At 41.2% G+C, this 21,342-nt stretch overlaps 1 protein-coding gene across 1 annotated transcript in view; it reads right to left on the bottom strand.

Moving 5' to 3' along the window:
• Window positions 1-21,342, bottom strand: part of LOC103177204 (sister chromatid cohesion protein PDS5 homolog B) — an 86,540-nt gene that overhangs the window by 35,178 nt on the left and 30,020 nt on the right. The window contains 5 exon segments of the mRNA XM_007891275.2: window positions 6,561-6,674; window positions 9,428-9,579; window positions 9,660-9,805; window positions 12,707-12,801; window positions 18,997-19,112. Of these exon segments, the coding sequence (XP_007889466.2) occupies window positions 6,561-6,674; window positions 9,428-9,579; window positions 9,660-9,805; window positions 12,707-12,801; window positions 18,997-19,112 (623 nt within the window).

The raw sequence follows: 21,342 nt of genomic DNA, 5'->3' as shown, positions 1-21,342 counted from the left end.
AGTTGATTGGTGGATCGCTCTCCAGGGGTAATAATTCCTTCAAAAAAATTATAATAAATTGGTCACTTCAATCTTCGACTGTTTGTGGCTACTGTGCACAACTGGCTGCTGAATTTCGCCCACAAAATATACAGTCAATTCACTTTACAGTATGCTCTGTGAAGCGCTTTGCGACCTCTTGAAGACGCGATAAGGTGCTATATCAAATGCAAGGATTATTATTATTAGTTACATCTACAACCAGTCCTCAGTGTAAGGAAAATCCTCTACAATGCTGCTGCTGATAAGACAAAATTGCAGTGCCAAAAATATGAATACTGTGGCTATTAAATACCAGCTTAAAAATTGTTCGGCTACATGCATCTTTCGGGTACTTATTGAAGTACATTTTATCCAGATGTAAAATCTAATTGTACAATATGCAAACATATATGAACAGATCACCACTGATATTTGAATTTGGTTCAAGAATTTTTTTCATTTAAGTGCAGTTTAACTGCCTTAACGTGGGCAGAAGATAATTGAAAGAATAAGATTGGATCCTTGGGTATTTGTTAGTATATTTATTCATACTTTTAAATTGAGATTCTCACGTACACTGCCATGCACAATGAAGAAGGTCATTAAGACTTTACGTTTGACATCGTAAAATGTGGTTCCGAAGAGAATGCAGTAGACCCAAATTACAACTCAGCAATTGGGGGGGACACCACACCCACACACAAGATCTGAACCAGTGCTATAGTGATATTTTAGCACTTTTCTGTTCACTCCGCATGTGTACAGAAAGATGGTCAGCTCCATCGGTGCCTCAAAACACAGACCAGCGTGCAGTAAACCAAAATGACCGACTCCCAGGGCACTAAGTCTCCCTCCCTGAGTACCTTCCTACGCACTGCTTAAGTAGCAACACCAATATAATCTGACGCGACCATTTGGCTCCATGCGCTGATCAGGGTTGCAAGATGTTGTCGTGGTTGAAGCGACAATTGAGACGACATTTAGGAAATTTTCCTGGGGGTGCACACCGCATGTCAAGGTGCATATCCCAACCCAAGTGAGTTCTACTGTACATGGAGGTCTGACATTTTAGCCATGAGCTTCCAGAGTAACAATACTTACATTTACCAGAGCCGCGGGAGGGGGGGGGGGCGAGGGGAGGGGAGGGATGAAGAGAGCGTTAATCAAAAGCTCAGTCAAATAGGTAAAATAGGCAGGTCTTAAGGCAGGCTTTATTAAGCCATTAAAATGCAATGTAAGACAACACCAAATCACTATTCAACCAGCAGCATTGAAATTATGGAACAAAAAGAAATATGAATGAAGTTAATGATACAGTGCAGGTTAAACAAAGGTGGCACAAAAAAGTTAACAGTTACTTACGGGTGAGGGGTGTTTATCTTTAACAATTTAATCTTCATAACTGTTATATCTACAATAACAATGTGTTTCAGTATTTTGCTTATATCACTCAAAATTTTCGTCATGGAAAATAAATTCATCTGTCAGTCAGCTGTCAAAGTCTCAAAAACATCTGCTCTGAATATTCTCCAGTGCATCACTCCCTCTTCTGGAGCATTACAAAAAGCACTTTAGTGTTAAAATGGATACAAACTGAGCAAAGGCAGTAAGATTCAGTACTCCACTCATTCCAGCACCTCTGTACCTCTGACCGTAACTCACCTCAAGGCAGAAAACCCTCGTCCATGCCTTCATCATCTCCTGCCTCGACTACTACAATGCCTTCCTCGCCGGTCTCCACAGCTCCACTACCCACAAACTACAAATAATGCAGAACTCCATCGCCTGTATTTTCACCCACACTGTAACCCCATCACACCAATCCTCGCTAGACTCCACTGGCTCCCTATCACAGAACGGATCGATTTCAAGACACTCTCACTCGTCTACTAATCCCTTCACGCCTTGGCACCTCCCTCCCTTCCACCTTTCTGACCTGCTTTCTCCCCACTCCCACTACCCGCTGCCTCTGCCTGGTTGGCCTGGCCTCCTGTTTGTCCCTAATGCCCTACATTCCATCATCAGCGGCGGTGCTTTCAGCCACTACTCCCAGAAACTTTAGAACTCTCACCCCACAAATCTACTTTGCCTCCTCCAGTACCAACTCCAGGTTTGCTGATATTCTATCAGCTTGTCTGGCAGACATCAAGGCCTGGATGAGTGTAAACTTCCTGAAGCTGAGTATGGAGAAGACGGAAGTCATGCTCCTTGGCTCCCGTCAACGTCTTCATTCCTTCGGATCTAACCTCCCTGGGCGTTCCCTCAGACTCACCGAACCAGTGCCCGGTTCGACCCCCAGCTGTCCTTCCTTCCCCCCCCACATCCGGTCCCTGACCAAACCACTTTCTTCCACCTCCTCCACAATGCCCACCTCCGACCGTACCTTATCCCAAATGCAGCCGAAACCCTTGTGCATGCGTTTGTCACCTCCTGCTTGGATTACTCCCAACACACTCCTCGACAGTCTCCCAAGCTCTACCATTCAAAAGACCCAACTCATTCAGAACTCTGCTGCCCCCATACTGACCCGGACTAAACTTCGGACCCATATCTCACCAGTCCTGACTAGGCTCCACTGGCTCCCCATCACCGAACAGATCAACTTCAAGATCCTCACACTTGTGTTCAATCCCTTCGCTCCCTGGCACATCCCTACCGCTCCGACCTCCTAATTCCCCAATCCATCACCCGGCATTTTCCTCGTTGACTGTGCTTACAGGCACCTCCCCCCCACTCCCCCCGGCTCAGAGTCAGGCTCTGCTACTGTTAAGCGCTCTGAGACACTACCCTGCGTGGAGGGCACTATATAAGCGCAAGTTATTGTTGTTGTTTATCCTTCAATTATGTTCTCCACCAGATTTTATTGCCTTATTTTTTAAATACTTTTCACATGGACCTTACACATATCCCCTCCTGATGTGAAAGTTGCTATATATATATATAAAAAATATATATATAGGCTCTATATAAATATAAATTATATTATTGTATCTTGCAATCTCCCATCTCATTATGGCTTGCGATTCAACTTTGTTATGCTTCCATCCATTCCAGTATTTTGAAGACCTGGATAATATTCTCTCAATATTTTCTTAACTGAAGGTCAGTTGCTGTGCCTCAGGCAGCCTGAACCACTCTCCCAGAGTATGAACAGTAGAGTGCCAGCACGCTTCAATATCATCTCACCAGTGAATCAGTATGCAGCAGTGAAGCATGCATGTTTAAAAAGAAAATGCTAGAATCAAATGCACTTAAAAGGGAGTCCAGTGAATCATAATATTAACCACAGCCTCAAACTTTCAGCAATCAATGGAAACACCTCATGTTCCTTTTCATTTTGATCCATGTATCATTATGAATCAACTTATCACTACATTACGTTCCATCCATCACTTCTTAGACTTTTTATTTAATTAGGCCAAATTCTTTTCAAAAGTGCCAACACCTGCAATATTGGTCTCCAAACCACCTACCTTGGTGTCAAAAAAAAATTCTTTATTTTTATGTTAGAATGTGATTACTTATATTTTTGTGACCTTATGAGAAGCAAAGTATTCAATCATCATATTTAGGGTGTTGCCAATCTTCCCTCTGGAGGCAACAAATGATTTGTATTGATATTTAGTACCTCAGTAACTCAAGCTGGAGACGCTTAAGCACAACAAAGAAGTTCTACATGTGTCCAACAAATCAGTGATCCAAAATAAAAACCTGTTCTTAAAAGATAATATAGGACACAGGTCTGAAATTTTCTTGAAAGCCTGACGTCAGTAAGATGAAATACCAAACAAACCTAATAATAAATAATAATAATCCTTGCATTTGATATAGCGATATATATATAAATGATATATAAAGATATTTATATCCAAAGATATTTATAAAGATATTTCATATCTTCTAGACGTCTCAAACCGCTTCACAGAATATACTGTAAAGTGAATTTACTGTATATTTGTGGGCGAAATGCAGCAGCCAATTATGCACAGCAGTGTCCAACAAACAGTCATAGATTGAGTGACCAAATTCGTGTTTTTTTTNCTCCCTTGAGGGATTATTATCAGGCGTATGGAGTAAGGAAACTTGCCCAAGATTTCGCCATGCCAGGAATTGAACCCAGGTCTCTCGTTTGCAAGGAGAGTGCTCTAACCACTGAGTTACAGGACTCCACAATACACTTTAAATTTATACAGCGCATTTCAAGGGGAAAAATAACTGAAAGCAGTACATTTTGAATTTAAAAAATACAGGAAATTACACTTCTTATACAAATGCATAAAGTATTGAAAGCACTTTGATAGAATATAACCAAAGAGACTACAACAAATAATAGCTTGCCTCCAGTTTTTTCCAAATATTCCAGAAAGGCACCAACAGTAGATTTGTTCTTTCATAAAACTCTAACAGTTGTCATTTTCGCTTGCCTTTAATGCAATAACAATGGGATTTTGTTTTCTTCTTTAAAAATTAGATTTCCTTCCAAGCCAGAAGGACGAATAAGCAATCTACTAGGTGGCCTTGCGCAATTCTACTCTTGTTTCAGTCACCATAAGGTTACCAGAACACAGCACAAAGTACTCAGTTTTTCATTTCCTCTCTTCTAGATCAGATCCTAATCTCTATTAATCCTCAACTGATGTAACCTCAGTGGGGAGCCATCCTGAAAATATGCACAATAATAAAATTGTGCCATTTCAAGTACAAAATTGATCTGGTCTCAGCACAGGCTGATTTTGTTTGCTATTATTAAATAATTAGGAACATAAAAAATGTACAGCACAAGACAATTAAAACAATCCCAAAGTCCTTTTTTTAAAAAAAAGATAATCATACGCTCTTGAAAGTTATACTATTCCTTATTGCATTTTTTTTTAACTGTATAGCTATCAAATCCAATTAATGAAAGCATTAGTCAATCTGCAGCCTTAAATGCAGACACCCATTGATTAAACGCTCCGCAATGCTACCCCGCATGAAGGGCACTATTCAAAAAGCAAGTTGTTGTTATTGATTTCCCAACAGCAACCTTCTGGTCAATGGCTCCACATATGGAAGGAACATGGTTAACAGTGTTCCCTCACCAAAACTAGATAAGAAGCCAACAGACATGGGGTAACAGTGACCATCCGCCAGATGACAGGATGTGAGGAGCTGGGCCTAACAGACGCCTGGCATGCCCTACATTTGCACCAGAGGGAATAGTGTACTGGCCAATTATAGCCAAACAAAATTGGTCACCCACCTCAAGACTGTTAGTGGGAACTGCTGTGTAGAAATTGGATGCTGCTACAAATACTTCTACAGTAAAATAAGTGATAAGTGCTCTGACAAGTCTCGACATGATAAGGTGCTATATCAAATATACACAATATATATACACATTTATAGCTATATTAAATGTATATATTTTATGAACAAAATGATTATTACTCACTTTCTATTCCAACTACATAAATCCTACTTGAAACAGGATTATTTTTTAATCCAAGCCACTTCACCCGTCTAGAGTGTATCGGCAGTGTTGCTATCTAGGATCATGCCCCTCTCAGTACAAGACTACACTGGACAACCTGTCCCTGTAGGTTCATTGCTGGAGACTCTGAACCTGTCCCCGTAAGTTTATTGCTTCAAGCGTTCTGAGACGCTACCCTGCTTGGAGGGCACTATATAAGTGCAAATTGTTGTTGGAGACTGAACCCCTTTCTGCTGGATGATTCTGAATTCATGTCATCAGTGATAAATAAAATAATTCTCTTTTTGAAGGAGAATGATAGCATAGATCTCTCCTAACTTTCTACTGAGTCAGCCAAACTAGTAATTAGAGGGCACATTAATGCCTCCACATCGGCATTAAACACCTCAAGCTCAATCACGATGCAAATTAGAATAGAGTGGCAGAATCGGAAGTCCATTCCTTTCTCAGTGATCCCATGTCGCCTTTGACATATAAGGCAAACTACTAAGTCAGTGCTGAAATCTGGTCTCTTAGGAACATAGAAATTGCTAAACAAAAAAAGACCAAGCTCCATCTAGTTCACCTTCTACCATCCTGGTAGTCGCATGCTACAATAACAATCAAGATGTTGACTAATCATGACAATCAATCTCTATCGATTGGTTTTTCACAGACTCAGGCATGAGGCAAGGAAAACCTGACCGTGGTAGAAAGCTTTGGGAACCGAAGGTCCAACATTGCTAAGGATACTACACTTGCCATAAGTCAAGATATTTCTGTCCCTTTCCTATAGCAGAATACTGATAACCCATTGATTCAACGGGACAGAAAGTGAAGTCTCAAAAATGCCCCACTTAATTTTATCCAAATAACTAATCATATGCAAGATTGTATTACAAAATGGTGAAACTTGATATACGATTGTTTGCAATTACGTTTCGTTTGCAAATTTTTTTTTGTGCTTGTTACAAAATAATTTTTAGAAAACATTTAGTATATTAGAGTGTTGGTACAAAACAACAGCTACAACGACAAAGTAAGGTTGATCCGTCAATAGTCATTTATCAAACTTTAAAATACGCACTTTACAGCATTAGGGTCCAGTGTTGCATAAAGATAGTACAAACACTTCATTCTTTCTGATGTCTCCAAGTTGTGAGGTACCATATATTGGGCAAATATCCGTTCAACAAGTAATCTGTGGAGTAGAATCAAAGCACATTACAAGCTTAATACTGTATACATCTCACATTGGCATTAATACTAGAAACTAAAGTCTGACCAAGCGCAGGACAAAATTCAGTGTGTCAGTAGATCACTAGTATGTTTTAAAAAAACACACAATAATTTAAAGCATTTCAATCTTAATCATGCTAAAATAGTACCCAAATTGTACAATGCTTCACACTGTACACAAGAGGTCACTCTTCAAACCCAAGGGCAATTTACCTGAACATTCGAGCAAGAATTATTTTTATTCACCACAATTTTCTATTCACCTCAATATAGCCACATTGTCAGCTTAGTTTACCCTGCAGAATCTACTGTTCCTCTTCCCTCAACTATTAGCCAGTTATGCACACAGAATTTAAGGATTAAACTAACACAAAACATAATTCCCGTTACACAAGGCTCAAGTAGGGTAGCCTGGCTGGTTTGGAAGGATTCTTGCCTCAAGAGTCAAAAAGGTTGTGGATTTAAGCTCCTGTGAGGACTTTGAACTTGCATTCTAGGCTAGCACTCCAATGCAGTGTTGGAGGTGCCTTCTTTTGGAGAAGTTAAACTAAGTCTCCTTCTGCCTATACAGGTGAAAGTTAGATACTTGTGGCATTGTTCAAAAACAAAAAGTAGTTTTTAATGAAGCCCTGGCCAACCATCCCAAAATTAAAAATTGGGAACTCATAAGCAATACTTTTATACTTCCTTTCCAGAAACATAACATTTACGAGTCAGCCAGATGAAATGGCGGGAGGGGAGGACCACCCTGCATTAGATTGCAAGTTTTTAAAGTTTCAATTAATTTCTTTGACAATATATTGACTACTGGCAAAATTAATCAATTGTGCAGTCTGAGGCAAATTATCAAAATAAAGCATTTAGGGGACCAAAGTAATGACCAATTCAGACATATTATCATGGTACGCAGATTGTGGTGTTTAATTAGATATTAATTTGTGAGCATTCACCTGATGTTTGACCAACGGTTTTCAGTTGAGATTGTATTTGGATCGTGAAATTAATTTGAATTACAAATGTGATTTTTTAAAAATTAAGTTCAGTCAACTGCAAAGAGCTATACTTTGCAAAATTATTGGATCTGTGTAAGTCAATATATAACCTAGCCAGAAAATCTGAATCGCCAGCACATTATTAGTTAAAATTGTTTCTCTTTGTTTTAATAAGTAAAGACTTATTTCTTCCAGATGCCTTAAAACACACAGTGTCAATCTGTAGCTGAGCTCACAGGGAAATGACCAATTTTCAGACCACCACTTCTGAAACCTCAGCAGCATACAAAAGCAACTTGGATAACTTAATCTTTAGTTCTACCTTTGTCTCAGTGTTGCACCTTCACGACCATCATAAGATAACTTGGCTGAGTTCAGCATGGCAAATTGCAAGAGCAGAACTCACATCACAGCTTATTAAAGCATTTTTCCCCAATTTGAAACAGATAGAAAACAGATTTAAGAATGGGTTTTGAATAACACACAACCAATTATAGTTTTTAATATTAAGTTTCTTTGAAGAAGCATTCAAATTGTAATTGGACACGATCGTAAAAAAAAATCTGAAAACTAACGGTCAAGTAGCAGGCAGAGACGCTCAACAATTGTTCCATTAATCACTACAAACTGAGAAAATACAACTCAAACATCAGGAGCGTAAAATCACAGAATGTTACAGAAAATTTGGACCATCAGGTCTGTATGGGTGTTTTTCCCCACATGAGCAGAGTGTAATTCCACTCCCTGCACATTTTAATATGCTTTTTCAAAACTCCCAAGGCGAGACACTGGGCAATGATTTGCTGGAATCGAGTTAACGTTCTTGCAGTCTTGGTGGTCTCCAGTGCACTGCTGACGACAGCCCAGCCGACCTGACTCATCGGCAGGATTTGGAGGGACAGATCCATCACTGGGGGCAAGGAATCCCCCCACTCAGGTCCTGTTAACACAAGCCAAAGCCCTAAAGGGTAGGGTGGACCTAGCTACACAAGCAGCCGGAAAGCTTACCATGCAGCGATATCAATGGCAAGCTAAATCCTGATGATGTTTTAGATGGTTAGACTCAGCAGTACCCCAACAAACACTCTGGGGTCCCCAAGCCTTGGCTCTTGCAACCTTTGCCTAATATTCTCCGGAACTAGATAAGAAGGGTGCGTCTCTCTAGCAAGAAAGTGCATGTCTATTCTAGACATGGTAATTTCCAGTGTTATTGGTATGCATGAAACTCTCAGTCTGGTTTGGATACTCTTCCAAGTATTGTGATGGGTTTTTACCTTGCTTCCTATTCCCTTGGAAAAGGATTGATGGTGCCTGCCTTAATCACACATTAAGGTTGAGAATTCCACATTCCAACCACCTTCTGTGCAAATTTCCCTTCAATTCTTTTTGTCATTACCATAAAGTTTGGGGGGTTGGAGGAAGAGGAAAGTCGGGGGCTGGAATGAAAGGTAGCTGGAAGCACAATTTAAGAGTGAGGTTAAAGGCAGCCTTTAAAAGGTGGGAGGGAGGAAATGCAGTGGAAAGACTCTGGGATGAAGATAATAATAAAAATAAACAGGTTGTACTGCAAAGTGTAGAAATTCTGACTGTGTATTTTGTGGATGAACGCGGCAGTCAATTTGCACAAAGCAATGATCCACAAACAGCCAAGGAGTTTCAGGGAATGGGAGCAGAATGGCTAAAAGCTCACTTAGCACTGTGCACCTAATAGAAACAAACTTACTTGTCATCAATGCTGTTTTGGTAATATATATGCAATAGTTTGTCTTTAATCCATGAAATCTGTTTGGAAGCTTCTTTTCCTGCTTCCGCTTGTAAACAGTATTTCTTGTAGATCTGGGCTAGCCCCATCATAGCTTCTCTTCTCACTCTCCACTGAGGAGAAAAAGAGAAGAAATGGTTAGTCTACAAAACTGCTTGTAGCACGGAGAGAAAAAAAATGGACCTCTTCTTACCCTTTTGTCCAATGTTCTTTCTCTCACAAAATTAAGCAGCTGGTCGTTGACTAGTGAGAGGTCTTTTTTAGCAGCAGTTACAATGGATACAATAACATCATGCCTGATGGCTTCTTCTGGATCATGTGACCTCACTTTGAGAAATTCTGTAAAACAAAATCCGGAATTTTTCAGACTGTCCGATCAGTTTAGTTACTGCTGTTTTCCAATCTCACTGCTTTTCATGTCTTATGATAATTCACTCAGTTTTGAACAGATCAAATCTGCCTTGAAAGTTCATTATTCCATTTTATCAAATCGGATAATATAGCAATTCTGAGTACAAATGAAATGGGAACTTGTTATGAACTTTAAGTGCACTTTACGTAGAAATTGAACAGAGGGTCTGTGGGAGAGAGTTCCAGAGTTTGGGGCTTTGTGACCGAAGATACTGCTACCGATGGTCGAGCAGAGGGGACGAGGGACAAACAGGAGGAGCCAGAGCCAGCCGAGCGGAGACTGATTTTTAACAAGCTAAGAAAACAACAAGTGTGTGGAGTACGGAGACTTGCCCTGCCCAGGAATCGAATCCGGGTCCTCTCATTTGTGAGGCGAGTGCTTTAACCAATATGCTACAGGACTGCTGCATTTTCACCCACTCGCTGAACTAAGTGGTATGATTGACCGCTGTACTAAAGGTCTAGAGTTATTTTCCCTTTCTCTTCCATTTCCTTCAGCTGGGATACTATTCCAGAGGTTATGGTTGTGCATTGGCAAATTAGTTATTAACATTAAAACAGTGCCTTAGAAAGCTTAATCGGTTTGATTAGAAATGAATAACAAGAATAATAATCCTTTCATTTGATATAATGCCTCATCACGTCACAGAATATAGTGTAAAGTGAATTGACTGTATATTTTTGTGGGTAAAACACAGCAGCCAATTGCACACAGAAGTCTCCCAAATACAGTCGTGGATTGAGCGATCATTTTTTTAAAAAAAGGAATCATTCCCCCAGAAAGAGATCCACCAATCGACGATCAACTGGGTTCCTAATTACTGCTTGGTAAATAGAGGCATGTGGAGTAGAGAAACTTGTCCAAGGTTTTGCCCCACCCAGGAATCGAACCCACTTGTAAGGCGAGTGCTCTAACCAATACACTACAGGACTCCTGCATTTCCACTCACCTGCTGCTCTAAGTGCTTTGTATGATTGACAGCTGCAAAGTGAATAATCAGTTGTATGTGGGGGGGGATTTTGGGGCCAGGGCCCTGGGTGAGACTCCGTACTCTTTTCAAATATTGCCATTCAATCTTTATGTCCACCTAAATTGGCAAGTGAGGCCTCGAATGGCATTATTTGAAAAAAATACTGTTGGCGGGAATTAAATGCGTTCCAAGTCTCAATGTTGGGCTGGAACCCAAAACCTTCTGACTCAGAGGCTTGAATGCTATCAACTGAGCCAGGCGGACACATAATGGAATAGATGTACAGTAGTATTAAAATCTACAGAAGTGGGCTGTACTGGAAGGTGCCCGGGTTGTCACACCATATCTATGCTTTTCTGAAAGGCACACTTCACAGCTATTAAAGCACATGTAACAAGCCTTTGGAACTCTCTCTCACAAAATCACCAAAAAAATCAGAGCTTAGTGTGGGTGAGAATATGAGCAGCAGAGTTCTGCATCAGCAGCAACATCAGGCCATCTAAACAGATGGAGAATGTCTCCGATGCATCGTCACAGAAAGTCATCAGTTTTCACTCGCAACTACATGGTGGGAATGTGGAAAAATGGCTAGGAGAAACAGCATTTCTTTGTGACAAATTCTACAAAAATTCTATGCCGCTTCCATGAACAGGGGTCAGATAGAGGAAGGTTCCTTGCATCGCCAAAGAGTTTCTGTGGTTAAGAATCAATACTTATGGATGCAATTACAGCTTCCTGAAAGTTCCATGTGGAGCAAGGAGATTATATATTAATCTGGCTGTATTTTTAGGGGGTTTGTGTAGAATACTGCCACTGACCTCAGAAGAATTAATAGATTTGGCTGCACAAAGTCAAATGCACAAAAACTGGATATAATCCTACTTTCTGCAATAACTCCATAAACCTCATCTCCCTCAAAAGATTAAATTGAGTGGAGCTCACGATAGGGCAGATCATATGTAAACCATGCAATCGGTGGGCTTCATAGATCAAGTAGCCTTTCCTTTGAAAAGACATCAGAGGGAGGGGCGGAAAGCAAAGGGAAAAAGTGTACTCTGTTCAAAACAATCTCCCAAGATAACAATAGCTCATCAGCATCGTGATTAACCAATCATATGGCCAATGAAGTCAGTGCACAGATGCGCAGGAAAACCAGCCTCCTCCATCAGCGCACATTGTGCTTCAAAACAAGACATTGTGCATCAAAGCCCATTACTACACAATGATGTATTTCCACTGTACTTCTATAAAGATTCCCTCTGAGACACCTCTTTTCAACACTGAAGAGCCCAAGAAATCATCCTTGATGTTATCCTAGGTCAAGAACACTGCATAAATTCAAGTTGATGTTGTAGATTATCTTGTTGTTTCTCAAAGCTCAACAGTCTAAGACTGTGGATCAGCTTGGTTGCTTTCAAGGCTACATCTGCTCTGTGACCAGGAATTGCGTGCAGCACTTCAGGGGTGGTTTGAACAGAGCACTGTACAAATTAATCATGACTTGGGAATCTGAACTGAACTGATTTAGTAATATTGCCCAGCAACTCATTTGCCCCACTTTGCGACTGCCTCACACTGTTTGGACACAGTGAGATTCAAGTCATCTATCACCCTCTAACTTCTTCCTTGACAAGTTTGATCCTGTCCATCAAGCTTCCTATTTTTATTTCCTGCACGTAGCAAGTTGCATATCTAAATTTAGTCTTTATCAGGATAACCGCAAAAACTGAAGCTTCTTTTACTGTACTGCTCACATAGATTTTCATTAAGAAACAAACAAATAAGTGGTATTAGTTTAAAAAATATCGGTTAGGGAAACAGCATACCAATATTTAAAACCAAAATTCGTTTCACTTACCAGTGAGATCTTTTGCTAGATCTGGATGGTTTGTAAGGCAGTGGCTCGCAAACTTTACACACTCAAGACGGATAGGAACATGAATATCATTGAACCTGTAAAAGCGAGTGGAGAGGTAATAGGATAGAAATAACCTTCAATTTACAGATAACAAGTCTCCAAGAACCACCGAACTTTACAGCACAAAGAAAACCTCTCAGCCCTTTGTGTCTCTGCTAAATCTTTGAAAGAGCAATCCATTCAGTCCCATTTACCTGCCTTTTCCCCATATCGCTGCAAATTACTCCTTTTTAGATGCTTATCTAGTTCCTTATTGAAAGCTAATATCAATTCTGCTTTCTTCTAGTCTTCAATTTTTGCATCATCTGCAAATGTAGAAATTGGGTCCCTTATCCCAGAATCCAGATCACTTATATGAATGGAGAAAATCAGTGTTCCCAACATGGAATCCTGGCGGACACCACTGTTTACATTTCTCCTTAGAACCTCCGCTCTACATTTCCTACCATTTAATCCATTGTACCGGCCTCCATTAACACTGTGCACCATAATTATCTTTTAAACAAACCTCCTATGCAACACTTTATCAAAGGCTTTCTGAAATCTATGTACACCACAACCACAACATAACCTTTATCAATTCTCAGTTATGTCAAAGAACGTTTTTGGATTGTGGATTGAGTGACCAAATTTTCAAGCAAGACTGTGTTTAACAAATTAATACTGACCGTCTTTACTTAACCTATGTCTTTAGTATTATTAATCCCATACTAAAGCTTTTAAGTTTGCTCACTATGGACATTAGGCTGACTAAGTCTATAGTTACTCATCTTATCCCATCCTTTTTTGCAACATTAGCATTAACAATCCTCCAGTATTCTGGCAAACTTTCAAATCCAAGGATATTTGAAAAATTACAACCATGTACTACCTCCTCTCAGCTTCCTTCAGCATTCTCAGATACATGACATCAGGTCCCAGTGACCTGCCCACTTTGAGCTCCATTCATTTTCTATAACCACTTCCTTTCCTTATCTCTTCTAATTGCTGTACATTCTCCTTTTGTACACTCAGTTTTGCGCCTTCACACTCCTGTGAAAAACGGCACAATACTGGAATTCAAAATCTCAGCTACACCTTTATTTTCCACGGCTAATTTCCCTTTTCATCTTTATTGGCCCTGCCTTTTCTTGAACTATTCTTTTGCTTTGTATATGTTAACAATGTACTTTTAGGATTTTTCTTCATTACCTGCTGGTCTCTTAACCCCCCCTTTGTCCTTTTGAATCTCCATCTTTGCTTCACTTCCATGAAATTTCTATGTCTGTTTTTTTGCATTATCTTAGATTTATTGTAAATCTCTTCTCATTTCCCTACTCTTCCAAGGAATCCTAGTTTTAGCTGACTTAAGTGATTACGGGAATATTGTTTTGTATCAGTAATCTATATCCTATTGTCTCATATTTCCCACCCTCTCTGCTATGTTGCCTTAAACCCTTCCCCACAGTATTCACCCAGCAAGGAAATTAGTCCCAGCAAGACAATTGGGATAGTTTCAGCTACAAGAACTCCCCTCTATTCCCTCAACTATGGAGTCTTCCATCACCTCCATTTCTGGACTTCTACTCCTTTGATGAGTGCTTGCTCCACACTACCTTGACATTTCTCATACTACCCTCCTTTGAATAGTGATGCCTTGCCACAGATATTTAATAATAATACTTTCATTTGATATAGCGCCTTATCACGTTGTTGAAACGGCTCAAAGCACTTCACAGGATATATGTATTTTGTGGGCAAAACGTGGCAGCCAATTGCGCACAGCAATGCCCCACAAACATTTGTGGATTGAGTGACCAAATTTTTTTTTGAAGGGATTATAATGCCCAGGAAGCAATCCGCCAATAATGTTATTATTAATAATAATAAAGTACTTTACAAGTCGGGGGATATCTCAAAAGATCTTCACAGGATTTTCCAAAAAGTTTAGCAACTGTGAGCAGAGAGTGAGCTACGTCCAGAGTGAGAAGGAATTGGGTGAGCGTGGGAATTAGGTGCAGAGGGGGAAGTATATCTTCTAATCGACAATAATACAGGGATAAATAGAGTGAGAGGAGAGAATGACCTGGCAGATGATGTGTGAGGAATGTGGTATGTGGGAGTTGATGGGAGGGCAACATGAGCCCGAGTGACTTCACCTGCAGCAAATGTCTGCAACTGAGAAAGCTCCAGCTTAGAATAGCTGAGCTGGAGTCTCAGGTGGAGACACTGCGCAGCATTAGAGATGGGGAGAGCTTCCTGAAGCCAGACACTCCCACGAGTCCCAGGGAACATTCCGTTGCCAGCCACGGACAGGTGACTGGGTGACGGTCAGACGGGCGCATAAGAGGACCCAAAAGAGAGGGGCAGAGGAACCCCAGGCTTTAACCTTGTCCAACAGGTATGAAATACTTGCAACCCGTGTGGACAAGGAAGTCTGTGAGGAAGATAGGCAAACTTACTCCAACACCTCTATACAGGAGGCCACACAAAGGGGAATAGTCAGAAAGAATATAGTGGTAATTGGGGATGAGACTGTCAGGAAGACTGACACACTTTTCTGCAGCCGTCGCAAGGAGACAAGAAGACTCTGTTGCCTTCCTGGGGCCAGGGTGAAGGACGTCACTTCTGGGCTGGAGAAAAATTTGAAGCAGGAGGGAGTGGATCCAATAGTTATGATTCACATAGGGACCAATGATGTAGGTAGGACAGGTACGAACGAGTTGAGGAGCAAGTTCCAGGAATTGGGAGTTAAGCTAAAGAGTAGAACATCAAAGGTATTAATATCGGGATTATTACCTGGGCCAGGGGCAAATTGGTACAGGCAAAAAAAAATTAAAGAGCTGAATACCTGGCTAAAATAATGGTGCGGAGGGCAGGGGTTTCACTTTATAGGCCACTGGCACCAGTATTGGGGGAAGACAGGAGCTTTTCCAAAGGAATGGACTCCACCTAAACAGGGCTGGGACAAACGTCCTGGGAACACGAATAAATAGAGAGGTAGACAGGGCTTTAAACTACTAAGGGGGTGGGGGGAGTAAATTCAATCACATGTAATCCATTACAATTAAAATTAGGACCGATGAAAGTGGGAGAGCAGATTAATCAGGGAGATGAGCAAAGGGTGTCAAGCGGGAAAAGGAAGCCCAGGGATAGGGTACTGGTGAATAGGACTAATAGCCCAAAGTCAGAATTAAAGGTGCTATATCTGAATGCGCGAAGCATTCGAAACAAGATAGATGAGTTAAATGCATAAATAGAAACAAACGGGTATGATCCAGTAGCCATCACCGAGACATGGTTACAGGGAAATCAAGGGTGGGAGCTAAATATTCCAGGGTACGTGGTGTATAGGAAAGATAGGCAATGTGGTAAACGAGGAGGGGGGTGGCTCTGCTAATAAAGGATGGGATAAAAACAGTAGAGAGGAAAGATTTTAAATCAGAAAAGCAGGAAATAGAGTCAGTATGGGTAGAGGTACGTAACAACAAGGGGCAGAAAACTAGTGGCCCCCAAACAGCAGTCACAGTATCTCTCAAGGTATAAATCAGGAAATTAGCAGAGCATGTAGTGAAGGAAAAACATTAATTGTGGGTGATTTTAATCTGCACATAGATTTGGACAACCAAATTGGGAAAAATATGATAGAGGAAGAGTTTATAGAATATATTAGGCATAATTATCTAGATCAGTATGCCGAGCAGCCAACCAGGGAACAAGCCATATTAGACCTTGTTTTGTGCAATGAAGCAGGGCTGATCAGCAAACTGGAAATTAAGGCTCCTCTAGGGCAAAGTGATCATAATACGATGGAATTTAGCATTAAGTTAGAGAGAGAAATAGTTAAGTCCGAAGCAAAGGTTTTAAATTTTGCTGGTATGAGAGAGGATTTAGCCAAAATAAACTAGGAAATTAGACTGAAGGATTTGACAGTAGACCAGCAATGGCAGACGTTTAAGGAGATAGTGCAAAATTCCCAGCGAGCACGTATTCCTTTGAGGAATAAGAATGCCACGGGAAAGGTGGCCCAACCGTGGCTAACTAGAACAGTTAGGGAAAGTATAAAGTTAAAGGAAGAAGCCTATAAAACAGCTAAGATGAGTAGTAAACCCGAGGATTGAGAGAACTTTAGGGATCAACAAAGAAAACCCAAAAAGGGAGAAAATGGAATATGAGGGCAAACTAGTGAAGAACATAAAGACAGACTGTAAGAGTTTTTATAAATATATAAAGAGGAACAAGCTGTCAAAGGTAAATGTGGGTCCGCTACAGGCAGAGACGGGGCGAATTATAATAGGGGACAAAGACATGGCAGAGTCATTAAACAAGTACTTTGCTACTGTCTTCACCTTAGAAGACACTGAAAACCTACCAAGAATAGAGGGTAACCAAGAAGAAAATGTTAGCGAGCAACTTGGAGGAACTAATATTAGTAAAGAAATGGTTTCAGGTCTTAAAACTGATAAATCTCCTGGACCTGATGGCCTACATCCTAGGGTTTTAAAAGAGGTGGCTACTGAGATAGTGGATGGCTTGTCTTTGATCTTCCAAAATTCTCTGGATTCTGGAACGGTTCCCATTGATTGGAAGATTGCAAAGGTAACACCACTATTTAAGAAGGGTGGGAGAGAAAAGATGGGGAACTATAGACCAGTTAGTCTGACATCAGTGGTAGGGAAAATTCTTGAGTCCTTAATTAAAGATGTCGTTATGGGATTCCTGGAAGACCATAACAAGATTAGGCAGAGTCAACATGGCTTTACAAAAGGGAAGTCATGCTTAACTAATCTTTTAGAGTTTTTTGAAGATGTATCTAGCAGGTTAGATAGGGGGAACCAGTAGATGTAGTATATTTAGATTTTAAAAAGGCATTTGACAAAGTGCCACACAAAAGGCTATTGCACAAGGTTAAGGCCCACGGGATTAATGGGAACATATTAGCATGGATTGAAGAGTGGCTAACGGGTAGAAAACAGAGAGTAGGGATAAATGGGTCATTCTCGAATTGGCAGGATGTGACTAGTGGAGTGCCACAAGGATCAGTGCTTGGGCCTCAGCTATTTACAATTTACATCAATGATCTAGACGAGGACATTGAATGTAACGTATCTAAATTCGCGGATGACACTAAACTAGGTGGGAGAGTAAGCTCTGAGGATGATGCAAAAAGATTGCAATGGGATATAGATAGGCTCGGGGAGTGGGCGAGTAGGTGGCAGATGGAATTTAATGTGGGGAAGTGTGAAGTTATTCACCTAGGTAGAAAAAATAGAAAAACAGATTATTTTCTAGAGGGGGAGAGATTAGATAGTGTTAGTGTGCAGGGGGATTTGGGTGTCCTTGTACACCAGTCTCAAAAAGTTAGTTTGCAGGTGCAGCAAGCAACTAAGAAGGCGAACGGTATGTTCGCGTTCATTGCAAAAGCTTTAGAGTACAAGAGTAGGGAAGTCTTGCTGCAACTGTACAGGGCCTTGGTGAGTCCGCACCTAGAGTATTGTGTGCAGTTTTGGTCTCCTTATTTAAAAAAGGACATACTTGCCCTAGAGGGGGTGCAGCGTAGATTCACTCGGTTAGTTCCTGGGATGAGGGGACTGACCTATGAGGATAGGCTGAATAAACTAGGGCTATATTCTCCAGAGTACAGAAGAATTAGGGGGGATCTTATTGAAACATAAGATTCTTAAAGGGCTGGATAAAGTAGACACTGAGGGTCTGTTTCCCCTGGTAGGAGAATCTATAACCAGGGGTCACAGTCTTAAAATTAAGAGTCAGCCTTTTAGAACAGAGTTGAGGAAACATTTCTTCACTCAGAGGGTAGTGAATTTATGGAATTCACTACCCCAGAAGGCTGTAGATGCTCAGTCCTTGAACATCTTCAAGGCTGAGACTGATAGATTTTTAAAAAAGAGGGATTAGGGGATATGGGGATAGGGCAGGTAATTAGAGTTAGGTCTGAAGATCAGCCATGATCTTATCGAATGGTGGGGCAGGCTCGAGGGGCCGAATGGCCTACTCCTGCTCCTAATTCTTATGTATTTTGTAGGCAAAAGCGGCAGACAATTTGCACACAGCAATGTCCACATACAGCCAAAGTGAATGACTAAATTTATTTGTAGGACTGTTGGCCAAAATACAAGGTGAGAAACTGCCTTCTCTTTTGGAACAGTGCCAATAGGATCTTTAACATCCACCTGAACAGGTAGACAAAACCTCAGTTGGGTGGAGGAGACAAAAAGAGAAAGAATACATACCTTCCCAAATAGCAATGCCATAGTGGTTTGTTCTGGGATGCCAGCTCAGAGTCTTTTGCTCCAAACATTTTAGCCAGTAACTTAACAACTGACAAACGCTCCTCATTATCATTGCTCTGTAAAAAAAAAATAGAATTAAGGAGCACTTTAAAAAAACAGCCACCAACGATAATCTTTGCATTGAATAAAGTTCCAATAAAGGTCAAAGCAATCTCAAAGTGCTTCACGGGTGATTGCCATGAAGTGAATGAATGTACCTACAGGTGGACATAGTCTATGTTCCACAAATAGCCATGAAGTAAATTGTCTGCAAATATGCACATGTATCCATCACTATTTGTAATAGTGTCAGAGGAAACTGCTTTATCATTTGCAGCAAAACATCTATTGAGGTAGCCATTGAGGAACTCATTTTAAACAAGCACTTAAAAATATCAAGGAGGTGCTATTAAAGAAAGTGTCTACAAATAGAATTATGAATTAATGTATATTTTAACTAAACATCACGCAACAAGAGAAAGCAAACGCATAAATGTCTCACAAGACTGATTAGGCAAGAAAGGGCTCTTTCACATCTCTTTTTGGGTTCAATTACAACACGAAACATAGGAACAGGAGTAGGGCATTCAGCCCCTCAAGCCTGTTCCATCATTCTACTAAATCATGGCTGATCTGTACCTCAATTCCACTTGTCCACTTTTTCCATATCCCTTGATACATGAACAGGTATTATATTGCACATCCTTTTTTCTCTCTCTCGCTCTCTCTCTCTCCCCCTACCCCCCAAAGTTGTGGGCCAGTTTCATGAAGATCAGCCATCCCTCCAGTAACCTTTTTACAGAGCTATTCTTTCATTTGTGAGCTTACACAGTGAATGTCAGCAGGCTATTCACCCACCAAGGCGTCATTGTTGATTTAATCCCTCCGAGACGCTACCCGCGTGAAGGGTGCTATAGAAATGTAAGCTGTTGTTGCTGATCCCATTACCAGGCGTCCACGCTTTATTCCAGCAGGTTTTGCGATTGGATCCCTGCTGATTCTCCCCCCGTCAGGCCTAGAGGTTCATTGTACCGTCTTACTGCTGTGCTACCCTAGCAGAGAGCAGCCAACTCCACACTGGCTAGAAATCATTTCAGGGTTTTGGCGGTCTGAATGGCTGTTGCATTGCAAACTATGGGAATTTACAGCACGAAGGTGGCTATTCAGCCCATTGTGCCTGGCTGGCCTTTCTAAATAAGTTTGGAGTCCCACTGTGTTTCTCTAAACCAGTGATGACCAATCTTTTTGGTTGGCCAACAAAATAACATTTTCTTGATTGAATATTTCTTGATTATGGCATAAATCAAGAAATACTAAATCAAGAAAAAATTGGAACCAAACACAGACTTAGCTCGACTAGTGCAAATGTTCGGCGGGCCACTTCCAGCCCCAGGGCCATGGATTGGCCACCACTGCTCTAACGGTTCAGTGTTTTTTGTCAAACGACAACAAAAAATGACATTTGTATAGCACCCTTCATATCGGGAGGACGCCTCAAGGCACTGGACAGTCAGGGATTGCCCTCAAGCTGGGGGTTAGTATCCGAAGAGGGTGGAAGACAGGGTGGGTGAGGGTAGAAGGGTGACCAAAGATGCGGTCAAAAGCCATGAGAGGAGTTGAACAACGGGTTATCAAAATCTGTGCTATATCTGCAACAGCCCATATACATCACTGCATCAAGCTTCACCCATCCTCTCCTCCAACTCCAAGGAGATTGATTTCCTCAAGAACAAGAATCGAGCGAATCCGTTCAGCCGTATACACCTTTCCAACCGTCCCCCCTTCCTCATCTTTTCCTACCCATCCCTCCGCACCTTCGAACCCGTCTCCCCCTCCACTCTTACCATCACTATATTCCACATGAAGCCCACCACCTAATCCCTCAAACCCATTCCTACCCCTCTCCTTACTTCCCAGCTCCATCTCCTCACCCCTTTATTCTCAAACTTCTTTCACCTCTCCCTGTCAACTGGCACTGTTTCCATTCCCCTAAAAATGGCTGTCATCACCCCTATCCTAAAAAAAACCTTCCCTGGACCCATCCCTGCTGAGAAACTACCATCCTATGTCCAACCTCCCTTTCCTTTCCAAGATCCTTGAAGGAGTTATTGCTTCCCAGCTTCGCTCCTTTCTCTCCTGTCACCCACTTTATGAACCCCTCCAATCGTGTCTCCATGTTGCCCACAGCATGGAAACAGCCGTGGTCAAGGTGACAAATGATACTCTGTTCATCTGTGACCAGGGCTCCTTCTGTCTCCTCGTCCTCTCTGCTGCCTTCAACACTGTAGACCACTCTATCTTCCTCCA

The sequence above is a fragment of the Callorhinchus milii genome, unplaced genomic scaffold (genome assembly GCF_018977255.1).
Source record: "Callorhinchus milii isolate IMCB2004 unplaced genomic scaffold, IMCB_Cmil_1.0 Scaffold4, whole genome shotgun sequence".
Classification (NCBI taxonomy): Eukaryota; Metazoa; Chordata; class Chondrichthyes; order Chimaeriformes; family Callorhinchidae; genus Callorhinchus; species Callorhinchus milii.
Note: the sequence above shows the minus strand (reverse complement) of the source record. Positions and strands in the feature narration are given on the sequence as shown.